At 42.2% G+C, this 16523-nt stretch overlaps 1 protein-coding gene and 1 pseudogene across 1 annotated transcript in view; one reads left to right on the forward strand and one right to left on the reverse strand.

Moving 5' to 3' along the window:
* Positions 1-4381: 4381 nt before the first annotated feature.
* LOC119231424 (40S ribosomal protein S7-like) lies at positions 4382-4883 on the reverse strand (annotated as a pseudogene).
* A 7200-nt stretch (positions 4884-12083) lies between these two features.
* The window catches only part of RAD23B (RAD23 homolog B, nucleotide excision repair protein), a 40644-nt gene continuing 36204 nt past the window's right edge, over positions 12084-16523 (forward strand). The window contains exon 1 of the mRNA XM_037495269.2: positions 12084-12527. Within this exon, the coding sequence (XP_037351166.1) occupies positions 12462-12527 (66 nt within the window). The 5' untranslated portion in view covers positions 12084-12461. The remainder of the gene's footprint in view (positions 12528-16523) is intronic.

Genomic DNA, 16523 nt, shown 5'->3' on the forward strand with positions numbered 1-16523 from the left:
TTTATGTAACTATCGCATCACCCTTCTCAGTTTCCCACAGCCCTTGTTTTTTAAATTAGATTATTTCAAAAAGATTTAGAAGAAAGAAAAATGGTGAACTCCTAGTTCTAATTCACCATCTTCAAAATAGAAGGCAAGTATTTGTTTTGAAAATGGCTATGCATCTTATTTTTCAGTATCTGTCTTTCTCTTTTTACATATATGTATTATGTAATATAACCGCACTTAACTGAAAAAATTTTTCCTTTGACAATGAAATCTCTCAGAGTAAGAATATTTTCAATTAATCCAATAAACATTTTTAAAATGTCTGTTATATGCTGGGTCCTTCAGTCCAATGCACAAACAATCAATTCAACGGTCCCATGTACTGTTTTTTTCAGTTCATTGAGCTCTGGTTATATGCAAGGTGCTATAAGGATACAAAGAATCACAGGACCCAGCATGTCCTCAAGGGACTTTATAGTGTGGAAAATTATCAAATATAATAAAAAAGGATACCTAGAATGCAAAAGAATGAAATTGGACTCTTACTAATGCTAGATACAAATTAATTCAAAATGAATCAAGGACCTAAACATAAGGCCTAAAACTATGAAAATTTATTTTTTTTAAAGATTTATTTTTATTTACTTATGAATACAAGAACTGCTGTGTAGGCCAGAGGTGTGGGGTTAGGGGGTGAGAGGATTCACCAGAGACAGAGTGGGGAGCAGAACAGGCAGATCCGCTGTTGAGGGGAGGAGACTGCAGGCAAGATGAGAGAGGTAGACTGTGACAAAATAGACTGCTGAGGGGAGCAGCAGGCAAGACAAGAGAGGTCTGCTGTGCCATGTGGGTTAGCTCCCTCTCCAGGGATCCAACTCATGCTGCAGTGACTTCTGATAGCTTGATAGTGCTGAGACTTTAACCCCTGCGCCACCAGGGAGGCCTCTAAAAATATAAAACTTATAGAAGAAAGCATAGGGGAAGCTTTATTACATTGAATTTAACAATGATTTCTGAGTATGACACCAAAAGCATGGACAAAAGTACAGATTTTTAAAAAATAGACAAAATTGGCTATTTGAAAATTAAAGATTTTGCGGGGGAGGGATGGGGAGAGGAAGGACTAGGGTCAAAATAAGGGGGGGTGCAATTGTATGGGGAGTATAACCAAAATGAAAATGCATACATTGTGCAAAAATAAAAATGATGTAATAATTATATAAAATATTAATTTAAAAAAATTAAAGATTATTTTTTGTATGCCAAAGGACATTGCTGTGGCATGAAAGTCTGTATTTCCTGGAAATGTATATGTTGAATTCCTAACCACCAAGGTTATGGGATTAGGAGGTGGGGTCTTTGGTAGGTGATTAGGTCATAAGGCTGGAGCCCTCGTGGAGGAGATTAGTGTCCAGAGAGATTCCTTATTCCATCTGCCTTGTGAGAACACAGCAAAGAGTTGGCAATTTATGAACCAGGCAGTGACCCTCACCAGACACTGAATCTGCTGGCACATTGATCTTGGACTTCCCAGCCTCCAGAACTGTGACAAAGAAATTTCTGTTGTTTATAAGCCACCCAGTCTACAGTATTTTGTAATTGTAGACAAACAGACTAAAACAGACACTATTAATAGAATAAAAAGACAACTCACAGAATGGGATAAAATATTTGCAAATCATGTATCTGATAAGAGACTAACATTCAAAATATAGAGCCTAGAACTCATCAACAACAAAACAACCCTTTGGAAAAATGGACAAAGGACTTGAATAACCCTATCTCCAAAGATATACTAATGGCCAATCAGCACATGAAAAGATGTTCAGCATATCTGTCATTCAGGAAATCAAATCAAAATCATAATGTGATACCACTTACTTCCATTAGGATGGTTATCAAGAAAAATAAGTGTTGTGAGAATACAGAGAAATGTAAAGACTTGTGCATTATTGGTAGGGATTTCAAATGGTACAGTCGCTATGAAAACGGTGTGGTAGTTCCTCAAAAATTTAAACATAAAATTACCATTTGATTCAGCAATTCCACTTCTGGTCAATACCCAAAAGAACTGAAAGGTGAGACTGGAACAGATATTTGTATAACCACGCCATTAGCAGCATTATTAGCAATAGCCAAGAGGTAGAAACAATCCAAATGATCATCAACATATGATTGAATAAATAAAATATATTTATATATAAAACAGAAGGTTATTCGGCCTTAAAAAGGAAGGAAATTCTGATATAAGCTACAACATGGATGCACCTTGAAGAAATTATGTTAATCAAATCAACCAGACACAAAAGAATATATCTGTGATTCCATTTATATGAAATATCTAATCAAATTCATAGGGACAGAAAGAGGAACAATGGTTATCAGGGGCTTACAAGGGGGGGCGGTGAAGAAGAGGGAGTTGTAGATTGTTGGGTAGGGATTTTCAGTTTGGGAGAGATGAGGAAGAAGTTCTGGGGCCTCTCTGGCGGCACAAGGGTTTTAGACACAACTTATGAAGCTGTCCACAGCCACTGCAGCATGAGTTGGATCCCCCAGTGGCTAGGGAGCAACCCACATGGAGCAGCAGACCTCTCCTGAGTTGCTGCTGCTCCCCTCAGCAGTGTACTTTGGTCAATCTGCCTGTTCTGTTCCTCGCTCTGTCTCTGGTGAATCCTCTAACCCCCACCTCTGGCCTGTACTCCAGCTCTTGTATGCATAAATAAATAAATCTTTAAAAATAAAGAAGTTCTGGAGATGTAGAACAAGAATGGTTGCACAACAGTCAGAATGTACTTAATGCCACTGAGCTGTGCATTAAAAATGGTAAATTTTATGTTATGTGTATTTCATCGCAATAAAAAATTAAAGTGAATGCATAGACTAGAAAGTGGGAAATGCTGTAAGAAAGGCTGAGATGATCTTTCCCTAGAGTTTTCCTCAAACATTATCTCTAAAATTTCTGTCCTATCCCTACCCTAATACTTCCTACCCCCCACATCTGTTCCTCATGTTCTTGCCACTTAACACTGTGTCATATCATGAATTTAACCTTATTTTTATTGTCTTCTTTCCCCCGTAGAATGTAAGCTCCATAGAGGTAGATTTTTTGCCTAGTTTATTCATTGTTTTATCTGCAATAACTAGTGTGTAGTAAACACTCACTAAGTATTTGTTGACTGAGTAGATACATGATGAGGTAATTGGGGGAAAGCAAATATGATTTACTGAGCAATCAAAGTAGATCCTCAAAGAGAAAGTGGAAATTAAATGTACCCTTAAGGATCAATAGGATTTAAATTTCTAAGAAGCAGGTGTAATTTGCTCATCAGATGGGAGTGGGATCTGCTGAACCTGTGAAGTGCTGGTGGGGACAGGGACAAGCGGTAATCTCAGACAGTGTTAGTACAAATACATGCTGACATGTATTTGGATAGACTTCTTGTTGGGTCTATTAAATTTAAAATACATATTGTCTATGATCCAGCCATCTTACTTCTTTGCATCCTTTGTGGATAAATTCTTAGACATGTGCACAGAAGAAGGAAATTGAAGCACAAAAAGATGAACTTGACAAGAGTCACCTCATAATTAACAGGCATTTAGAAAAAGACCTGAACATGTAAAAACATTGGCCCATGTTATTATTCATTGGCTAAGTGTACTTTTTCCATGAATTTTCCATGTAAGCCTTTTGCCTTTTGCTTATTGGAATCATAATGCTTTTCTTTTTAATTTGTGCGAGTAATTTATATGTTAAAGATGTTGGAAATGTTTTTCATTGCTAGCTGCACATTTTTTTTTTTGCGTTTACATTATTATGCGATAAGATAATGAAATCTTAACATAGTAAATTTCTATTATGGGAATGTTTTAAGTTTGGATATTGCTGCTGATCAGGAATTTGGCAAATAGTTGCCAATGTCTTCTGCTTCTTTAGTTCGACTTTTTGTATTTGCTAACCAATCCATCTGGAATTTATATCGGTATACATCAAGATGTTTGTATTAGTTTCCTAAAGCTGCCAGAACAAATTACCACAAACTGGGTGATTTAAAATGTATTGTCTCACAGTTCTGGAGTTTAGAAATCTGAAATCCCATTGTCAGTGGGGCCGGGCTCTCTTTGAAGGCTTTGATGGAGGATGCTTCCTTATCTTTTCCTAACTTACTGTGGTTGCCAACTGTTCTTGGGGTTCCTTGGCTCCTGGCAGCAGCACTCCCACCCCTGCCTCTACTGTCACATGGCATCCTTCCCTGGGGCTGCACTCAGACTCCCCTCTTCTTATCAAGACACCAGTCACCAGATTAGGGGCCACTCTCAAACAGTTTGAACTCATTTTTTTTTTCTTTTTGTGAATGACATTTTATTTAGTTATAAACTCTAGGGAAAGAGTTTACAACTGAAACTCTAGGAATTCAAAATTAATATCCTTGCCCGAGAGCATCTTAGAGACACCATAAAAAGCAACCTGTGTTTCATGTTGTTCTGCTGGGCTTTATCCAAAGGAACCTTTATGAGCCGGCTGCCATCCGGTTTCACAGGGATTCTCTTATCCCACAGTTTCACTTGGGAAGAGAGTCCTCATGATCGCATTAAGCGCCACCATCAGAGTGCAGCTCCTGGGAAGCTTTTGTTTATTTTTGTAGAGCTTTTTCCACTTGATTTAGGCAGAAATCTCTTCTGAGCAATTGAGACCTTGTGCTTTCCATTGAACTTTATCTCCCGTTCACATATTAGGCGGTTTTGGATTTTCAGGAAAGAGTTCAGTAAAGGAACAGAAATTAGTTTATAAAGGCTTCCCAACCATCACCGCCTTTAATCTTGACTGCTTTTGTGTTCCGCTCCCACAGCTGGGCCTAGAGGCCTCAGTTTATTTCCAGCTCAAGGAGAAACATGGCCTTCTCCTTGCTGAGTGCTGGCTTAGCAAGAGCCTGTGTGAGGTCACCTAAACTTCGTATCTACAAAGAATCTACTTCCATTTAGTCACATTCACAGGTAGTGGGGTTAGAACCTCAACTTGTCTTTGAGACAATGCACTTCAACCCACAACAGTTTCCAAATAGATACCAACTAATCTACTGCTAACACTTCCCTATTAACAATGATTAACTAATGTCTTATTATGCCATCAGATCTTATATTTAGTGGAGTCTCTTTCCTGCTTTATTATAACAACTTGAGAGACTACGTATCTTTAAGTGACTTAAAATCATTTATGACAGGGGCCTCCCTGGTGGCTCAGCAGTTGAGCGCTGGGTTGCGAAGCTGCCCACAGCCTCTGCAGCGCTGGTTCGATCCCAGGCTGCTCCCCGGCCACCAGAGGAGGGTCCTACATGGTGCGCAGACCTCTTCTGCCACCTGCTGCTCCCCTCAGCAGTGTACTTCGGTCCTTCTGCCTGCTCTGCTCCCTGCTCTGGCTCTGGTGAATTCTCTCACCCTCCCGCGCTTCTGACTGTACCCAGTGCTTGTATAAATAAATAAATAAATCTTAAAAAAAAAGATTAAAAAAATCATTTATGACAAACAATTGAATATAATGACTTAAATGTCATATAAGGCAACAATTCAATCAAATTATTTCCTCCTGCTAAAAATCTGTCTTCTGACCAGCAGTCTTCTTTATTCCTACATTCTCAGAGCTACTGATTTTGTCATGAAAGCTATATGGAAGAATAAGGGGTGCAGTTTTTACTAAGTTTAGCAGCCCACCCCATTCATAGCCCTCCTGTATTTTAATTTTATTTTTATGTAAACTGCAATATGGGCTATCTCTACTTTATAATTCAGAACTGGCTGTGAAGAAAGCCAAGAAGGAATGAAATAGACTAGGAATACCAATGGGAACAAAAATTCTAAAACCAATTTCACTCAACAATGAATATGCAAGACAAGATGTATCAGTGGAACAATTGCTATCTAAACTTCAAACATGTTGAGTCCTGGGGCTCTTCTTAATTAATACATAGTGTAATAGCTCTACAAAACACAGACAGGCGTGTGTTGTAAAACCATAAATGATAAACATGGGTTTATGGAAAAAAAAACCAAAACTATACTTTCCATTGAAAGTTAAAAAAGTTTTTAATGCTCTAAGGTTTCTTTAGGGAAGCCCACATAATTATATCAACTCATTCACAATGTCCTTTTTTTTAAACAAAAAAATTATTTATGCATACAAGAGCTGGGGTACAGGCCAGAGGTGCGGGGTGGGGTGGGGGTGGGGGGTGGAGTGAGAGAATTCACCAGCTATAGAGTGAGGAACGGAACAGGCTGACTGACTGAAATATACTGCTGAGGGGAGCAGCGGGCAAGACAGGAGATGTCCGCTGAGCCATGTGTGTTAGCTCCCTGGCAGGCCAGGTTTCGAACTCATGCTGCAGAGGTGGTGGACAGCTTCATAGTGCTGTGCTTAATCCCTTGTGCCACCAGGGAGGCCCTCATTCCTAATGTCCTTGATGAGAAGATAATATTCCAATTCTAATACAGTTTTCAGATCATTTGGCCCATACATGGAATAGAGAACCATCTGTGAAAGACAGAGTTTGGAAAGCTGTCCACAGGCTGAGTCTCAGTGTCCATCTCCCACCTCACTCAAAGTCCAGCCATTCTCACTGCCCTCCTGAAGCATGCCCAATCCCAGCACATAACACAAATCCTTTGTTTATTTTTCTCCTACTAATCTCTTGAGGGCAGAAATTCAGGGACTCATTTGACATAGGACCTAGCATATACTCACTTCCCAAAAGTACTGGAGAATAAATGATAATAAACTAACAAACAAACATGATTGCAACAAAAAGCTGGCTATGAATTTTTGTTCAAAAGACAAATCAGATATACCTGAAATAAATTGTGTATTAAAATCAGCTTTAGCTCAAAAGGAAGAAAAAAAAACTACTGAATTAAAAAAAAAAAAGAATGTTGAGCTGGGGGAAAAAAAACTCAAACTACTTAAGCATATTGAACTTCAGTAAACAGATCTATTTAAACAATTTATTGTTAACAATTTTTCTACACTCTCTTGTAAATCTCATGAGAAAATCAGTTCAAATGAGAAAAAAGAATGCTGGTTTGCGTAAATGATACTGTTTAAACATAAAGCATGTGAATACCAGGCCTTTGCCCCAGTGACTAACTGCACCATTAAATCAACTTTACAAATCATAGTTGGGTAGCTAAGTGGAGGAAAGTAGTTTTAAAGGTGTCCATGCAGTGTGTACAAGAGTTGAAATTCTATAAGAACCACCTCAACTTCATATGGCTATATGATTTTCCAAAAGGTTGCAACAAACTTTAAACTCACTATCACACTAAGGATACATCATTCCCACACACTTTTGATATCATTAGAGATTATTAAGTCTTAATTGTTAATTTAATACATGGCATCACTTTTTTCCTTTTTTTTTTTTAATGGGTGGCTAAGTTTTCATTTATTGTTAATTGAACTCTTTTTCTGTCCCAGACACTCTTCCTGGTGCTTAAAGACAGGAATGAGCAAAATAAACAACTCTGTCTTCTAACAGGAAAGACAGACATTAAACAAGAAACATAAATTTGTAGTGTGTCAGAAGATAGATGGTTAATGAGGAAAGGTGGAAAGCAGGGTAAGGGGCATTGAGAATGCTGGACTGGGAAGTGTAGGGTATTTTATCATGTTAAATAGGGTGATTAAGGAGCACAGGTAGGTTTCATCGAAAAGGGGAGATTTGCACAAAGATTGGAGGAAAATAAGGGAGGTATCTATAGAAGAATGTTTCAGAGAAAGGAAACAAAAGACCTGAATAGGCCTGGACCTAGTCAGTTCAAGGGGCATGTGGCTGGAGCAGAGGGAACTTGGCAAAATTGCAGCTGAAGTCAAAAAGGTAATGGGGAGGAGCAAGGAGGGAAGACTTTGTAAAGATTTGGGATTTCAGTGAGTGAAGTAGGGAGCCATTACAGAGTTTTGAGCATGAGAAAACTGACCTATGTTTTAAATAGGCCTGGCTCGTGTATCTAGACTAGATGATCAGGAGGCAAGAGTGGAGACATGATGGGCACATCAATGGAGTGAGCCTGGTGGCAAAGATGGACTCTCACTATGGCTGATTCAAGAACCATCATCTCTGAATGCCCAAGCTCCCCAAAAGAAAGTCCAGTGCTGAATTCCCAAAATGACAGTGATCCTTGAGGTATCAAATTGACTGCAGTGGGCCCTTTCCATGCTAGAAGGACAAGCAATTTATTCTGACAGGAACAGACATTTGTTCTTGGTATAGATTGACAGTTCCTCCCAGTAGAGCTTCGGCCTGTACACATCTCTACAGAAGTTTATAGAAAGCCTGATGCACAAGCATGGAACCGCATCCAAAATAGCATCCAACCAGGGAATCCACTTCACAGGGAAAGACATTTGGGAGTGACCCCATCATCACGCGAACCATTGGCCTTATCACACACCACCTTCTCTAGAAGAGCCAGTCTCAGAGAGTGACTGAATGACCGGCTGAGGGTACAGTTGAAGCACATCTCAGAAAAAATGCTGACCAGTAACAGGGTCTCATTCTTCAAGATGCAATCGACACATGTAGTCAGAGAATACTACAGGGCACTGTGTCCCCAATAGGAAGACTAGTTGTATCTAGGAAGCAAGATGGGGAAGAAGTCCTGCTTACCACTCCCCTTGCTAACTTTCTGTTCCCATGACTCTGAATCCTGAGGGTTGGAAGTCCAGGTCATGTGGGGGGGAGGGAGGTATTTTGCTAGTGGGCATAGCAATGGCCCCATTGAAGTACAAGTCATTATTTAGATTAATGGACCCATAAAGAGGGGTACTGGATTCTTATGAGGAAGAGGAGGTGGAACTACTGTTACACATTAGGGACAAGAAGAAATATATGTAGAATTGATGTGGATGCCTCTTGCCACACCCAAGGTCTACCCTATGGAGCCTTGCTAAAAAGTGCTCTCATTTCAGTGACCTTTGTAGTGAGAGTGGAGTTGCTATCATGGTGTCATGTGAACCTTGGGACTCTGGACTTAGGCAGCCCCATCTTAAAAGGAAACAGACAACAGCACCATTAGGCCATGTGTAGGTATGTTTGGTATACAGTTTTTCTAGAAATTAAAAGAAAACATAACAAAACCAACTTTTTATCTTAACACTGTACTTTAGGAAATGTTAGTGGATGAATATTTCAATTGAAAAACTACTGTTGTTGCAATTATTCATGGAAATATTCTTGTATATATCTTTAAAATTTCCAAAGACACTCAAAACAATGGTTATTTCAAGGAAGTGGGGAGAGGATTTTTATTTTCAATTAATCCTTTTCTAGACTATTTAACTTTTTTTTTACCATTAGTAAAAGATTTAAAAAAAAATAATAGTAATACATGGAGAGACATCTCTCACTCCCTTTTTTCTGCAGATAACAGTGGTAAGGCAGGAAACGTTTTAATATTATAACTCTGTATAGCATAGTCCAGTTCTTAAAATGTTTTCACACAACTGTAGTCAGTGTTAACTAAAGCGACTTAGTTTATTCAACTGTATATTGAACATCCACAGCTAGACTCTGGAGATTCCATTGTGGACAAGACTGACACAACACCCAGTGTCATGGATCTTACAATTGAGTTGGGCTCAGTCAACACAGGTGACTGAGCATCTCCTGTGTTCTAAGAACAGTTTCAGGTGTTGGGGAAAGAGCTGTGAATAAGGGGATGAATTTCTCCCCAAAAAACAGACATGGGGAGTGAGTAGTAATGTGAGACAGACAATAAACAAGTTAAAATAATAACTTAATGATTTCAAGCAAATTTATGAAATTATTTATTTTTAAAAGATTTATTTATTTATGCATACAAGAAATGGGGTACAGGCCAGAGGTGGGGGGCAGGGGTTGAGAGGATTCACCAGAGACAGAGTGGGGAGCAGAACAGGCAGATCCACTGAAATACACTGCTGAGGGGAGCAGTGAGCGAGGCAGGAGAGGTCTGCGGCGCCATGTGGGTCAGCTCCCTGGCTGGGGATCCAATTCTTGCTGCCGTGGCTGTGGACAGCTTCCCAGGTTGCGTCTTGATCCCTTGTGCCACCAGGAAGGCCCTCATGAAATAATTTAAACCAACATATAATGTTGTACCCATACTATAGTTTTGAGGCACTCAAATGAGGTTATCCACGTAGTGTCTAGAATAGTGCCTTGTCTAGAGAAAAGGGTTAATATATTTAGAAGTCTTCTCCAAGGAAGTAAAATTTGACTGGCTTGGAACCTGATGATGAAAAGGAGTACAATTTAAAGATCTGGAAAGACAGCCTTTCAAATGAAAGTAAACTCAAAGGCCCTGAGACTAGAACCAGTTTAGCCAGTTGGAGGGGTGAGAGAAAGGTGGTGCGGAGGAATGACCGAGATTACGAGGGAGTAAGAGGGAAAGCCATGAGGCCAGAGAATTTGGCAGAAGTCAGAGCCTGTGAATTCTCCAAAGCCAGGCAAAGAATTTATTTTATTCCAAAATGTATGTAATTAAGTATTAAGAATAGATGTGATTTATGGTTGAAAAAGAACACTGACAGCTGGAGAGTAAGAGTGTAAGTAGACAGACCAGTGGGAGGCAAGAGAAGGATAATGATGGATTAGCCTAGAAATGCAGAAGTAGAAATGGAAACGGCTTGGGTTATGGTTTGGAGAATAAAGGTGACAGGAATTGATAACGAATTAGATGTGGTAGCTGTAGGGGAGGAAAGGAAGAAAGAGGTTCATCTGCAATGACTAGATATTCGGTCTGAGCAGCTGCGTAGATGGTGGTGCCCTGAACTAAAATGGGGGAAAAGCTGGGAGAAGAGCAAGTTTCTGCGGTCCGGGGATGGGGGCGAGAGGAAAATCAATGGTTCTGTTTGACCTTGTTAAGTTTCAGAGGCCGATTACATTTCAAGCGAAAATACTGCTTATGCAATTGGCTAAGTCTGGCTTTGGCTATGGGGACAGGTCCAGGCTGGAGTTATTTCAAAACAAAGGAGGGGATGAGATCACCTGGTGACTAACAGTGTAAATACAGGAAGACAGGGTGCAGAGGGTTAGGTACTGAGTGACAATACGGGGAAATAGGTGCTGGGAAAGGGAAATACCACTTTAGTGGAGAGGGAGGGCGTTCAGCAAGTTCTATGCCATTGTATCTGAGCTCCTAGAATCCACCCAAAACGAAGGCGTGACCTTGTTATCAACGAGGAAGCTGGCCAGGGATGTCCTTAGCAACCTGTAACTTTGCTTAACATGGGAACCACTTTAAGTCATTTGTACCGCAAGGTACCCTAAGACACAGAACAGCCGAGCACCTAGGCGGCCTCTGAGTAAAGCTTTGCACGAGGAGAGACAGCGGGCCCCGCGGGCAAGTCGGGAGAGAAGCCTTGGGAGCAGGAGAGCAAAAGCAGAGGCAGGTCCTCAGGCAGGCACATGTGTCTGGCCTCAACGACGGCACCAAGGACAAGCCGAGAGCGCTGCAGCGAGAGGCAGGGGCTACAAAGCCCGTCCTAAGAACTTCCACGTCTCCGAAAGTGAATAAAAATGAGCCGAGTAATCGCAAGGCAGAGAAGTGATAGAGCCTGACCCCCTAAATTGCTCCAAGGCTCACCCAGGGAGCCCAGCGCTGGAGCCCGTGCGCTCAGGACTCCGGGCTCAGCCGACACCACAAAGGCGCGGCCCCACAGCGCGCGCCGGCCCGCCGGGCGGGCACCGCCTCCCTTTCTCCTAAACCCCGCCCCGACCTGCCGCCCCCCAGCACCCGCGCTCCCGGGCTCTGCAGCCCCTGAGGCGCTCCACGTAGCGCTACCCGGGTGACGGATTGCGCAACCCCGGCAGCTGGGCGGAGCATGGACGTCGGCCGAACGGCCGCCGGCGGGAGAACACCCGGGGTTGCAGACGCAACGAGGAAGCCCCGAGAGCTCCCGCGACGCCCCCGCACTGCGCCTGCGCACGCCGCATCCAGGCCGCCGGCGTTCCAGAGCCGCAGTCAGCCCGGCCCCAATTCCGGGGCGGAGTTCCCGACCGCGCCTGCGCACTGTCCCACCGCACCCTACGCCTGCGCGCTCGGCCGGCCCGGCTCCATCCTTCAGGTTTCTCGGGTGGGGGAGGGGGCGCGTCTCGGCGAGTCACGATGATGGCGGCCACCAGCCTGTGGTGAGCTAGCGGATTTTCTGCTGGTTTCGCAGTACGCCGCGCGCCTTCTGCAGACTCTGGCCGGCGCCGGGCGCGCGAGGAAGCACGGCGGCCGGGGCTCGCGGGGAAGGCCGCAGTCGCGGAGGCAGCGGCGCGGGCCGGGGCCGGGGCTGGGGGCGAGGCCGTTCCGCGGGGCGAATGTGACGCGCCCCCACCCCCACCGCCTTCCTCCAGAGAGCGCGAGGCGCGCGGGCGACCCCGGGGCCCCGCCAGGCCACAGACCCCGCCCAGCGGCCAGCACCCGGAGCAGGCCCGACTGTGGAGCTGCGCGGCGGCACCATGCAGGTCACCCTGAAGACCCTCCAGCAGCAGACCTTCAAGATCGACATCGACCCGGAGGAGACGGTGCGAGCGGCGGGGGGCGCGGGGCCCCGCTGGGGCGAGGGCGGCCGCGCGCGGGCCCGAGCGCGAGGGGCCCGCGGGGCCTGGGCTGGGGGTGGCGCGGCGGGGCCTCAGCCTCGAGGCGGGCCTGGCGGCGGCGGAGCTGAAAGCCCCGGGCGCACCGAGAGGATGCGGCGAGCGCGGGGCTGGGGCCTGGGGCGCTGGGTGAGGCCTGAGGACTTGGGGCGCGGGTAGGGCCCGGGGGCCCGGCGGCGTGCTGTCGCCCCTGCCCTGGGGAGTTGTCCGCGGGCTTTGTGGCCGGAGAAGGAGGAAGCGGTAGCTGGTCGCCGGCCGGCAGTCCTGGGCAGATGGTGTGGCGCTTAACGCCCGCGGGGCTCGGGGGGCCTAGGCCTGGGATCTCTCGGTGGCGGGGCCGGAGGGGGAGGGGAGATCCGGACTGCCTCGGCGGTGGAGCCGGCCTCTGCGGGGTCGTGCACGGCTCGGGGGTGATATGTAGGCATCGCCACTACCTTTGCGTGGACTGGTCAGGCGCTGAGGTCTAGTAGGTGGTAACCGGCGGTAATGAACCTTAAAAGAAAGTATCAGGCTCCGTCTACGAAGAGTGAGTGGTTGAGAGTTGGTAGAAACGAGTTCTTTGCCTCCTTCCCCCCTCCCCCAGAAATGCTAACCCTTTTATTTGCACAAATCTTGAATATTCAGTTGCAGTCTTCTCGCCACCGAACCCACACCCCTGTATAGATGGCATCTTGAGGCCTCGTTGGTGGTGAAGATTTTTGGGTCAGCAGCCTTTCGAATTCAGGCTGAAACTACTCCAGATGAGCGGATGCTCTGTTGGAAGTCTTGTAATGGTCGGAGTTGGAGTTCTGCATCTTCCCCGCCCCCCAACCCCCAAGTGATAGTTTTTCCAGGGAGAAAAAATAAAAACGTTGAATCTCTTCTGCAGTTAAATCCTTGAACACTTCAAAAGTCCACGTGGTAAATTCTCATGCCATCGTCTGTATTTGTGACTGCAAAAAGAGCCACTATGTTGAAATCATTACAACTTTATGCCAAGAATCTGAAAAATGCCTTGAGTGTAAATTTAGTGCTTATGTTCTGAAACTGTGATTCTATACACTTTAAGATCGTGTTAGCGCTGAATTAAAACCAGAAACTTTCTGCCCGTCCGTATTTTAAAAAATTGTTGATTCCTTTTTGGTGGTAGACCCCAGTCCATTTGTTCTCTGTAATTTGTTTACTGTGTTTTTGGACAAATTAATTTCTTAGTTCCATCCCCTACTCGATGGGAACAATACCCTCCTTGCAGAGATGTGAGGATTAAATGGTATTTGAATAGGTGGTCGATAAATGGAGTCAATTATTAATCAGAGGATGCCTTTGATTGAGGTTATGATGTTGTATATTTATTCTTAAGTTTTCGTCATCTTTAATTCTTTAACAGACAGATTCTCCCAACCCTTTTGGAATTGTAGCACAAAATGGTTTGAATTCAAAATACTTACTGTGGGTATAGTCTGTTGTGTGATGAATTCGTCAAGGTGCAGAAAATAGCGTTTATATTTGAGAAACTTCAATATACTCACAAGTAATTGGCAACACCCTGTGTTCTATTATTAATGGAAAACATTCTTGAAAATTACTGCTTAGTGTGTACTTGTGAGTGAAAGAATAAAAGTTAAAATGCCACTAATATTTTCAGACAAAACTTTACATAAAGTGTCTCTCTGACTTTGGTTTCTGTGGTTATAAATGTTGGTGCTGCAAAAACTTTACAAACTTAGGATATTCAAAATTAATTCCAGGACTGTTGAAACCTAAAGGAGTTTTTTGTAAGTAGCTGCAGATGTTGAAGTTATGTTGTGACTTTCCATAGGCTTCACTGAAATGTATATATTTAAGATTTGTGCAGTTCTTTAAGCATCTTATGTATACATATGTTGGAGCTAGTATTATGTTTTTATCGATTCCTACCTGTATTTGCTGTTTTCCAGTTTATTTCCAAGGGAATGTATTAAGTTATATGAGTTATAAATATACTTCTAGAAGTATATTTTCTGAGGGTGCATTGTTACAGACTAACTTCAACTTTTTTTGTTGCTATTTATATAAACATAACTTTGTTGCTATTTGTATAAATATAGCAATTAACGTTGTTAGTCTAGGGCAAGAAAACAATCTGACTTATGGAACCATTTACATTAAAAAGATTTGTAGATTTTCACCATAGTAGCTTTAAATTTTGGAACTTTTTTCAAGATAGAACGATTTTAATTCTACCTTTCAAGTGGTTTTTAAATTAACATTTTGGCACAGTACTTGAAGGTAGAATTGCAGTCAGAAACAATGAAAATTATATTAATATAGGGAGAGTCTAAGTATCCTCTTTCTAATTTGCTGTGAAATCTGGATAGCCAGGAATATTAGATCTAAAATGAAGGAAAATAGGATTTTAGTGAGACTTAAAGGAAAACCACATAAAATAGACCAACTTTGGACTCTGAGGTCTCGACTTGGGCTGCTCACAAATTTGTCCTTGTAAGAGTTTTACCTAGAAGGAACTAAGGAAATGTAGTAACTTAAGGTGGCCACTGTACAAACTGACTTGTGAGCTTGAAATCATCAGGAGCAGAAATGGGTGAAAGAAAGAACTGAGAAAAGGAATCAGGAGAGTGAATCATTTGTTGAACAAGTAAATGTTTAGTCAGCTTTGTTGGGATGGGAGTACAGGGACATACACTTACTCTGGATCTTCTGGGAGTCTTACTGACCTCAGTGGAGCTCAGTGACTATAGATAGAATAGGGATTGTACTAACTGGAAAAGGCAAGAGGATTTGTTTTTAAGGTATTTGCATTTGCTCTAGTTTTTGAATGCTGTAAGTTCGTCCCTCATCTCACCCTTCTTTAGTGAAACTTTAAACATTTATTAGACATTTGTATTGTTCACTGGACCACTAACCATGCACTACATTTAGTGTTAACTATTATAAAGATAGGTTTTTTTTAAATTAATAGAGTATTACATCACTTATAAAAATGCAAACAATATCAAAACAAAATGAGAAGGTGTAATGTTTGGGATGGGAAGACTAAAAGAATGTTCTTGTGTTCTGTTTTGAATAGATGATTTACTGTAAAACATTAGAAATTGATATGGATAATAAAGTATTTTGAGATATCTAATAGACTTATTCATTTAAAAATGTTTATAATTCTGGTTTTGATAGTATGGTGGTCATTTAAAGGGAAATGGAATGTGCATAGTTTTTAAGTTCAGATCCATAGTCACTTAGTTTTTTGTTTTGGTAATTAGCCCATTAATAATTAAGAACAGGTGAATTAAAGGACAAAAATTAAGGTAATTGTAATACAGTGCAGATTTTATTGTTCACTGAAAATGACGAGAAAAGAGTATATGGTATACAGATTTAATCCTTCAGTCTACAAGCTCTTGCCACAAGTGATTTGAATCACTGAAGAGGAAACAAAAACACACAACAGCTACCACTATCAAAGTTTGAGTCATAATGGCAACTGCTAGTGATGGAACCTGTTGAAAAAAGGTTCTCTCCCCTTCTCGCCTGTGACATCCACAGTAAAGCAGCTTTCTTTTGTGAATGACTGACAAAAAACCACCAGTAAGTTTTAGATGAGCTTTGAAATGCACAAGTTGAAATAAGATTACTATATGTGACATCAAAGCTGTGTGTAAACATTGGAGATTTTTGAAAAAGAATCCCAGAGCTACAGTAGTTTTATTTACTGTAAACATCATATTTAATATACTGTATAATCTGCAAAGAATTCCTCAATTTGTGGTTTATGTAATATTGGCAATTGTGCTATAAACTAAGTTGTTCTAGCATTTGCTTTGCATACAATATTTGCTAGCTGTCATTTATGAGTGAATTGTGCCTTTTGTGGTTTATGTATTTTAATACAGCCATGCTGAAGATTGTACCTTATTTATAGAAGTTTCCTAGATTATTAAAACATTAAGT

This window comes from Talpa occidentalis, unplaced genomic scaffold (genome assembly GCF_014898055.3).
Source record: "Talpa occidentalis isolate TD23 unplaced genomic scaffold, MPIMG_talOcc4v2.1 talOcc4.7, whole genome shotgun sequence".
Classification (NCBI taxonomy): domain Eukaryota; kingdom Metazoa; phylum Chordata; class Mammalia; order Eulipotyphla; family Talpidae; genus Talpa; species Talpa occidentalis.